Consider the following 10,101-nt stretch of genomic DNA (forward strand, 5'->3'; position numbering starts at 1 on the left):
CCTAAGGTTGGTGACATGCTGCAGAGCCTACCCACTCCAGCACGTCCTAGGTGGCAAAGAAGTCCCCTTGAGAGCAACCATAAATGAAGTAATTATGTTTCATAGGATAATGAAACATTGATAACTACAACTCTACTGAGTGTACATTCATTCCAGTTATTCCTGCATGTCTCAATTAATGTAGGAATTAAAAGTTTAATATCAGTCTGGGTTTATGCATCACTTGAGGAACAAGAATGTTAACTGAGGTGGCTGTATAGCCAGTGAGGTTTTCAAAGAACCCAGGCTGCGGTCCAGCATAGCCCATCTTTGTAAACCCAATTCCTTCAATAGATCAAGTAAGGCAGCGCCAGTACTACCCTTCCTGCTACAGATGGAATAAAAAAGATCTTTACCAGAAATGCCACTAAAATAAACCAAAAGCACAAAGAAACTACATCCTGTTCTACCCATTACACATCAGGACAACAGAACAGCGAAGGGATGACGTGGGTAGAAAGAAAAGCTGTAACTCAGTTTATTTCGATTACTTCTCCATTGTTAAAACTGAAACTGGGAAACCGTGTGTTTCATACAGCTTTTAGTTATGCTCCTTAAATAAATAAGCCACTAAGGGCATACAAAATTCTCATGTTTAGGAAAAAGCAGGCATTCTTAAGATCTTTCATAAAACTAACAACTGTGTGCAACAGCAGATAGAATTACAGTAACAAAATGCAAGCCAACAACACTGAAGATCGGTACAGTTCTAACTCCATAAATACTGAGCTTTGTAAGGTATAACTGCCCTGAAAGTCCTTCTCTTGAAGTCCTCTATCTACACACATCTATCTCTCTCCATTAGAGAACCCTCCATTAGAATCATAGTGTGCTTGTGAAATTTTGTTTGGCTGAGAGTTCTGAACCAGCTCCATTAAGAGAACCATTTTATTATCTATATGTGTCTGAAGAGCCTGGATTTGGCGATCAATATAGTCCATTAGTTTTCTCTCCATCAGATCCATATTTTTGGAGATGATCTTTTCCAAATAGGAGCAAATAGGCTGTTGTTCCACTCTGTGAAAAGAGCAAACAGAAAAGTCAGTATAACCTATTTCTTAATGACAAGGGGCATGACAGATACCTCGGCAGCTGAACTTCTTCTATATGCAAAATATCGGTTATTAGACAATGAACTTTAGAAGGTATTAGGGGTTTAGCACACATGAAAACCTTCCTTGCCCGCTGCCACATTTTACATCTCAGAATTTGTCTATAAACACACAGGGTACACAGTCTTCTTCTCCAAACCTCATTTTGTGTTTCGAAGGCTCAGTGATGTATCAGACAGTTTAGTTATATGTTAACAAACCACCCAACAGCACACACAGAGCTCCCATTCTGTCAGTGTGGCAGACTGCTCTTCTCACCTGAAGTGTTTCAAGAGTTACTACACAAACCGTGCAATTCTCGATTCCTGCATCTGCATTCTTTAAAAGAACAATGCAGGAGATGGAGATAGAGATTAGAACTCTTATCCCTTTCATCTCACCATTTCCACTGCTGTAACTTAGGTATTAAACTGGATGCACTACCACTTCTAAGGATGCACTAAGGTGTTTGCACAGTAAATACCAGCAAATGAAGAGGTACAGAAAAAATCAGGAGATGATACACCAGATACAGCAGAAAGATCATGGCACAAGGTGTGGGAAAAATTCTATGTAAGAATGTAGGAGGCAGAAGTAGTCAAATGGAAGTGTAGCAACAGACAAGAAATATAAGCCAAATGTATATGGAACTGCAGAAAGGCCACACTTTCTTAAAATCATAAATGTTGAAATGGAGGCAAAAGACAAACAATTCTGTAACAACAAACGATGTTGTGATTTCTTCTGAGAAAGCCTCCTCTATGCAAGCAGCTCATTTGAAAGATTAACTGTAAACATGCTCATTGCCACACTGCCTCTAAACCCACATTTGAAGATTGACTATTGCTGTGAGAATAAAATTCTTTCATTACATATTTTACTTCTTAAACTCACCAATACAAACTACTAGTATAAGAAGTGTACCGAACTGCACTTACCCCACACACTGAATGCCCTCCTCCTTAGCCACTGCATGTTTATCAGAGCGCCTGTTGCCATCCTTCAGCCGAAGGTGATTTACCTGAGTGCACAAGTTCTGAAGGAAAGGAAGCAGCACGTGTGCAGTAGCTACATTTGGGGTTCCACTCTCTTGTTCCTGCATATGCAAAGATCCCAGCACTTTAAAATCATCTCCGAGGTCAACTGTACTTTGCTGGATAGTAAGTCTTTCCGAATCAGAAGTATCCTCTCTTTCAGGCACCTGCGTGTTTAGATCATGGCTTATTTTTAAGTCTTCATGTTCTGTGTCACTTGTTAAATGATTTTTAACAGGCAAAGGTTCACTGGCTGATAGATCCAGTGATGGCTGAAGAGCTGCACTGTGCAATCCATCTACTGCACGGTCACCCCCACAGTCTACATTTTTCCCCAAGATAATCCAATTCAGTTTGTCTCCAAAAGGTGAACTGTTCTGATGGGAAGAGAAACAACAGGATTAATATTGAAGTATTAAAATATACTGGAAATCAGACAAGATACTTTATTAACTCAGCATTCTACTACTGTGATAGAAAGATTTTAAAAGTAGTTTTGAATTACAGTCTTCCGGAAAAGCACAGGGAAAGATTTTCCCTGGACATATTATGTGTTAATTCTCTCATCACTCTCCCAGTCACAAAACAGTTTTACTGACTTAGGTTTTACCACGCTTTGTCCCCAAAAGTGACCATTATTAACATCAAATGGATTCAGGATTCTGTTGGAATAGCCTCCTTTGCAGGATTAGGACTGACATCAAATGCTTTGTAAGAGCACGTTCCCTTTAGTTGAATGTGACATACTTTTAATAACCACAAATAAGACAAATCAGCCCATCTACCTATACCCCAAACACTACAGGAAACATGCCACTGACAAGCAGCGAGAATGGAACAAAGCAAAAGGGGAGTTGGCTGGCAAGGAAGGTTAAAATTAAAGAGTCCTTCGCTCTAGACTTGGTGTATAGATAGCAAACCCCCAAGTACACAACCTGTATTCACTGCACTCATCTAAGGGTGGCAATAGAAAAAAGAGGATTAAAATCCCCCCTCTAGAGCCCCCAACACAGCAGGGACAAGGAGCTGTTGGAGTAAGACCCGAAGAGGGGTACAAAGACACTGTGAGGGCTGGAGCAGCTCTGCTCTGGAGCCAGGCTGAGAGAGCTGGACTGGTTCAGCCTGGGGAAGAGAAGGCTCCTGAAGGGGAGACCTTAGAGCAGCTCCAGTGCCTAAAGGGGCTGCAGGAAACCTGGAGAGGGGCTTTGGACAAGGGCCCGTAGGGACAGGACAAGAGGAATGGCTTTAGTCTGCCAGAGGGGAGATTGAGATGAGCTCTTAGGCAGAAGCTCTTCCCTGCGAGGGTGCTGAGGCACTGGCACAGAGTGCCCAGAGAAGCTGTGGCTGCCCCATCCCTGGCAGTGTTCAAGGCCAGGCTGGATGGGGGTTGGAGAAATCTGCTCTAGTGGAAGGGGTCCCTGCCCGTGGCAGGGGTTGGAGCTGGATGCGCTTTAAGGTCCCTTCCAACACAAACCATTCCAGGACTCTCTGAAAATGGCAGAAAGTGTGGGCTATAGAAAATAATAATCATAAAACCTTTACACCAGCTCAGTTTAGAACATGCTTAACTGTTACAGAAGACAAGGTCACATATTAGTAGTGTTTGTGAAAAGCACAGTCACTTACCTTCTGCTGACATCGGACCATGTCCATGAGCTGCTGAGCACCTGGAGACAACTTAGATCCCATTGACTCCATTATAGTTTGCACTCTGTCTAGATCTATGCTCGAGCCTAGTGAAGGAAAATCAGTTGGTAGTTTTGCAGACACCGTTTTCACTTGTACAATTATTTTACTGATGAGTACTCTTTGTTTCTCACCAATGGAGAGCAGCTGATGAAAGAAGGGAAAGAGATATTTTGGTTAGGAAACAAACAGCTTAATGTTTTCCTTGTGTGTATGGGACAATGCATTCTTTGAGTCTTTGGAAAAACAATACTAGACTCTTTTCAAGGGAAATTATGCCCATTTCTCCTTTGTATTAACTCTTTTGAAAAGTCTGAATGGAACAGAGGTGCCTGCAGGAGCAGAGATAAATCAGGCTTTGATCTTCTAAGTGTTTAAGATCAGTGGCCATACAAATTTTCATCCTCTTAACCACATCACAGTTAACAGTTTTAATTACAAAGCAACAGTTGATCTGCAGTTTATTTGGTTTATGAAGCTGTTTTCCTCTACAACTGTATTATCTCTCCCACAAACAGTCTTCATGAGAAAACTGTGATACAAATTGAAAAGAACTCTGAGACAAGGGCAAAATACCATTTTAACAGATATTTAAGTGATTTTCTGAAGTGATTAAGTGTAGAAACCCCATAATTGGCCTAAGAGTAATGCAATTCAGTGAAGTGATTAAAAAGACAAAGAAAAATACAGCAGTTCTGTTTAACCCCCTACCTTAATTCTACAGGAAGCTGCAGGGCATTCAAACTTAAGGTATTTTTTGTATAAAGTAACCTCTTCAGTTTCACTAGAAAATAAAATAAAAGAGCTGTGACATCACTTTATAAACCTTTTTTAGTAGAAATACTCTGTATCAAGACATATTCAGATAAGAAACAAGTGACTGGAATGACAGTGATCCTCATGGGGTTTGGAAGTTTTAATGCTCATATGCAGCTTGTATTGAATCTCAATGGATACGTATGCAAAAAAGGATGTGGATGTGTACGTACATTGTCTGCTAGAACACATTATTTACACATCTCTGCTGATATTTTTGCCTGTTTTTATTTAGCTCATTGAACAGCTGATGTGCCATGTAATGACTTAAAAACAACAGAGAAGAATTCCCCCAGCAAAACATGGAACAAATTATTGAAGGGAGAAATCAATCCTTATTTTCTCTTTTATTCCTAAAAGGGTGAGATGACTACACATCAAAGAGATGAGAGGTCCTTCAGTCAAGATCAGCTAAAAGAGATCTGCGGCAGAGAGGAGCAGACCTGATGTCCGGAAAGATTAAAGGACACAGAAGTTACCGCTGTCCTAACCCCTTCTGTCGCCTGACACAACAGCATTTCAGTGTAGCACAACTTACTGAATTATACGTTTCACTAAATACAAGAGAATAAAGAGGTGACTGGCATAACTGCACCCTTGTATCTTTATCAGAGGCAGCACTTTGTGCAAGCCACCGGTGACTGTGAGGTTGTAGCAGGAAACCGCAGACCCTGTGCCCATTCACCAGATGGAGACCAAACCGAGTGGCTGCTGTGGTGCAGGCACCGAGCACCTTACAGATACACACAGAACGACGTTGTAAGAAAAGGGCCAAACGGTGCCGGGGACCCATCGCAAACACCCCTACCCCGACACCCGCCGCCTCCGGCCCATGCTCCGCTCGGTGCCCACTCACCCGGGGGGCCGGGCAGCGCCCACGCTCTCGCCCCGGCCGGTCCCGCAGTACTCCTCTCCCACGTACACCTCCATGTTCCGGGCCTCGCTCACGATACCGACGGACACCATCTCCCCGGCGCCGGCCGGCTGGCACTCCAGCTGCAGCACGCAGGGCGCCGCACTCCCGCCGCCCGTCCGCCGCTCCACCACCACGGCCTCGGTGCTGCGGGGGGAAGCGCCACGGCCGCGTTGCCCCGCCAGGCCCGTTCCTGCCCCGCCGCCCGCACTCCCGCCCAGGCCCAGCCCGGCACCCCCTCACGCCGCCCGCCTGACGGGAGCCAGCGGGGCTCCACCGCCCTCACCCGGCCTCGCCGCCGCCCGCGTCCCTCCACAGGCACAGCGCCCGGGCCAGGCCGTCCGGCGGGGCGCAGGGCCAGGAGCACCCCGCCACCACACAGCACGGCTGCCGGGGGCCGCCGCACGGATCGGCCGCCAGCTCGAACACCGCAGAGCCGGCCGCCATCGCAGCGCCGCGGCGCAGCCCGGCGGCGGCGGAAGCGGAGACACTACCGCTACCAGCGACGGCGGGCGGACAGCGCCTGCGTGTGGTAGCGAGCAGGGATCTGAGCATGCGCGGTGCGGGCGGTGCCAAGCTGAGTGCCGGGATCTCCTGGGACGCGGGGGTGCGGTGGGAGTGGGTGTCATGGCGTGAGGCGATGGTTTGGGGTGAGGGGGGCTTAAAGCGCATCCAGCTCCAACCCCTGCCATGGGCAGGGACCCCTTCCACTGGAGCAGCTTGCTCCAAGCCCCTGTGTCCAACCTGGCCTTGAGCACTGCCAGGGATGGGGCAGCCACAGCTTCTCTGGGCACCCTGTGCCAGCGCCTCAGCACCCTCACAGGGAAGAGCTTCTGCCTAAGAGCTCAGCTCAGTCTCCCCTCGGGCAGGTTCAAGCCATTCCCCTTGGCCTGTCCCTACAGGCCCTTGTCCCAAGCCCCTCTCCAGGTTCCCTGCAGCCCCTTCAGGCACTGGAGCTGCTCTCAGGTCTCCCCTTCAGGAGCCTTCTCTTCCCCAGGCTGCCCCAGTCCAGCTCTCTCAGCCTGGCTCCAGAGCAGAGCTGCTCCAGCCCTCACAGTGTCTTTGTAGCCCTCTTCGGGTCTTACTCCAACAGCTCCATGTCCCTGCTGTGTTGGGGGCTCCAGAGGGGGGATTTTAATCCTGGTTTAACCATTGCCGCCCTTAAAAAGTGCCGTGTGTTGGGTGAGTGCAATTTGGTACGCTCCTTACAGTAGTGGTTGCACTGCACTTATTGACAAGTTTAAGAAGTATGTATGTAATGTATGTAATGAAAGAATTTTATTCTCAGTCACAGCAATAGGGTGTGGGTTCAAATGTGGGTTTAGAGGCAGTGTGGCAATGAGCATGTTCACAGTTAATCTTTCAAATGAGCTGCTTGCATAGAGGAGGCTTTCTCATAAGTTGTTACAGAATTGTTTGCCTTTTGCCTCCATTTCACTTTCTATGATTTAAAACAGTGTAGCATTTCCTCAATTCCATATATATTTACTTTGTGTTCCTTGTCTATTGCTACACTTCCATTTTGACTGCTTCTGTTTCTTACATTCTTAAGTTGTCTTTTCCCATACCCTGTGCCATGATCTTTCTGCTGTATCTGGTCTATCATCACCTGGTCTTTTCTGTCCCTCTTCATTTGTTGGTACTTACAGTGCAAACATCTTAATAGTAGCAGTAGTGCATCCAGTTTGATACCTAAGTTACAGCAGTGGAAATGGTGAGATGTAGGAATCAGGGTTCTCATAGATCCTGACCATCTCCAACTCCTGCGTTGTTCTTAAAGAATGCAGATGCAGGAATCGAGAATTGCACAGTTTGTGTAACTCTTGAAACACTTCAGGTGAGAAGAGCAGTCTGCCACACTGACAGAATGGGAGCTCTGTGTGTGCTGTTGGGTGGTTTGTTAACATATAACTAAACTGTCTGATATATCACTGAGCCTTTGAAACACAAAATGAGGTTTGAAGAAGAAGACTGTGTACCCTGTGTGTTTATAGACAAATTCTGAGATGTAAAATGTGGCAGCGGGCAAGGAAGGTTTTCATGTGTGCTAAACCCCTAATACCTTCTAAAGTTCATTTTCTAATAACCGATATTTTGCATATAGAAGAAGTTCAGCTGCCAAGGTATCTGTCATGCCCCTTGTCATTAAGAAATAGGTTATACTGACTTTTCTGTTTGCTCTTTTCACAGAGTGGAACAACAGCCTATTTGCTCCTATTTGGAAAAGATCATCTCCAAAAATATGGATCTGATGGAGAGAAAACTAATGGACTATATTGATCGCCAGATCCAGGCTCTTCAGACACATATAGATAATAAAATGGTTCTCTTAATGGAGCTGGTTCAGAACTCTCAGCCAAACAAAATTTCACAAGCACACTATGATTCTAATGGAGGGTTCTCTAATGGAGAGAGATAGATGTGTGTAGATAGAGGACTTCAAGAGAAAGACTTTCAGGGCAGTTATACCTTACAAAGCTCAGTATTCATGGAGTTAGAACTGTACCGATCTTCAGTGTTGTTGGCTTGCATTTTGTTACTGTAATTCTATCTGCTGTTGCACACAGTTGTTAGTTTTATGAAAGATCTTAAGAATGCCTGCTTTTTCCTAAACATGAGAATTTTGTCTGCCCTTTGTGGCTTATTTGTTTAAAGAGCATAACTAAAAGCTGTATGAAACACACGGTTTCCCAGTTTCAGTTTTAACAATGGAGAAGTAATTGAAATAAACTGAGTTACAGCTTTTCTTTCTACCCACGTCATCCGTTCGCTGTTCTGTTGTCTTGATGTTTAATGTTTGATGTGTAACAGGTAGAACAGGATGTAGTTTCTTTGTGCTTTTGGTTTATATTAATGGCGTTTCTTTTAAAGATCTTCATTATTCCATCCATTAGAGGAAGTACTAGCATTTCCTGACTTGTACTGGTTTTGATCAGTGTCTTGAAATGCACTGAGCAAAGGCTGTTGATGGGGAAGCAAGCATTGGCTTCACAGGCACACAGAGTTCAGTATCTTTATCTGGTCTATCTCATATTTTCATTTCCAGGAAAACCGGTGTCTTTTGAAGACTCTCAGATTTTGATGGTGGCAACTCTCAGTGGCATGCAGAGAGGTTAATTTGCTTTGAACAGGTATTCTACAGTTCTCCCTTAGCTTAACTTGTGCCAACAGCAGTTTCATAGTGATTTGAAAAGACAGAGATTTGTTTGTTTGTTCTAAGAAAAAGACCTGAATTATCTTGTACTTTACATTCCCTTTATACCTGTTATGTTTTCAGATGCTTTTGAAACACCCTGAAGTAGACACTTACATTCTTCAGCTCAGTGATTCAAGGGAAGAATACTCACTTGAGAGGTTTTTAATTACAAAAAAAAGGTTGAGGCCTGTTTCCAAGCATCATTCCAGTGCTGTTGCTTTACTGATTTTGAGCTGGTTTGGGATTATTCCCTCTCCCCTCTCTGGGTGACAAATCTGAACAGAAGTTGACACGAATCCAACATATCCTGAAGCAGTTAATAGGAGCTCTGGAGTTTTTGGTAGCTGTGTCCTGCTTGGTGTTTGTGGTATTTCAGTATCACCACTACCGCAATGATGATACTTGAAATCAAAACTACCAATGAAAGAGTGTAGAAGCTGTATTGGAAGTTTGGGGATTCTTCAGCATCTGCTTTACTGAGGGATTCTCACTTGAGCACCTCCTTGAGCTGCTGCTCACGCTCTGGGGGTAGAGCCCAGCACATGGGCAGGTTCTGGGCTCAAGCACACACTGCAGCCAGGTCATGAGGGGCTTCTCATCACCCAGCACCCCCAAGTCCTTCTCCTCAGGGCTTCTCCATGCAGCCCCTGCCCAGCCTATGTTTGTGCTTGGGATTGCCCAGTCCCAGGTACAGGACCTTGCACTTGCCCTTGTTGAACTGCATGAGGTTCACATGGTCCTTAGTCCTTTTTCTATTAAAATAAAGTGTTCTTGGAGAGATGGGAAATCCTTAAAATCATGTCAGTGCTACAGGACCTCATGAACCAGCAACATCTGGAGCAATAGAATTCTCTCTTCTGAGTTACATGCTAATAGTGCACCATGTAGGAGACAGGCTATAAATAAAAGATTGGATTCATTTAATTTTCAGTAGGATCCCAGCTTCTGGAGTCGGGGAAAGCTGCTGTGCTACAGACATAAACCCAGGGAACGTGGCTATCGAGTTCTAACTCCTTGTGCTTGGCTGAGGAACATTATTTACAGATGTAAAAATAGGGAGAGGTACTTGAACAGGCTTTGTACAAGCTGATATTACAAACACATTGGCATCTCTTGCGTTTCTCTTTCACTTAAGCCATTGTTTCATGTGATTTGCTAGCAATGGAAAATATATTTGCTCTGGTTTAATTAATGAATTCATTAAAATAAATTAATGTAAATGTTTTAGCTTGAAAACTGTGCTGCCTCAGTCTCCTTTTTCAGGTTCTAAATGTGCTTGTTACTTCTGGAATGTGTTGCAAATTTATCCAGTTTCAGAAGCATTTG

General features: G+C 44.7%; 1 protein-coding gene and 1 long non-coding RNA gene across 3 annotated transcripts; one reads left to right on the plus strand and one right to left on the minus strand.

Annotated features, from left to right (window-relative positions):
* Positions 1-493: 493 nt before the first annotated feature.
* On the minus strand, positions 494-6,083 carry C3H10orf88 (chromosome 3 C10orf88 homolog). Of its 2 annotated transcripts, XM_065672428.1 has the most exons (6): positions 5,866-6,083; positions 5,523-5,726; positions 4,562-4,634; positions 3,791-3,997; positions 2,069-2,541; positions 494-1,056 (listed from the first exon to the last, which is right to left on the minus strand). In XM_065672428.1, the coding sequence occupies exons 1-6, from the start codon at positions 6,024-6,026 to the stop codon at positions 828-830; spliced, it is 1,347 nt and encodes a 448-aa protein (XP_065528500.1). In that variant the 5' UTR covers positions 6,027-6,083; the 3' UTR covers positions 494-827. The 2 variants fall into 2 exon arrangements, with proteins under 2 accessions (XP_065528500.1, XP_065528501.1); XM_065672429.1 differs by lacking the exon at positions 5,523-5,726.
* LOC136010753 (uncharacterized) lies at positions 5,995-8,332 on the plus strand. Its single transcript, XR_010610987.1, has 2 exons — positions 5,995-6,186; positions 7,770-8,332. It is a non-coding gene; the product is annotated as an uncharacterized LOC136010753 (long non-coding RNA).
* The last annotated feature ends 1,769 nt before the right edge of the window (positions 8,333-10,101 follow it).

Source organism: Lathamus discolor, chromosome 3, assembly GCF_037157495.1.
Source record: "Lathamus discolor isolate bLatDis1 chromosome 3, bLatDis1.hap1, whole genome shotgun sequence".
NCBI classification, from domain to species: domain Eukaryota; kingdom Metazoa; phylum Chordata; class Aves; order Psittaciformes; family Psittacidae; genus Lathamus; species Lathamus discolor.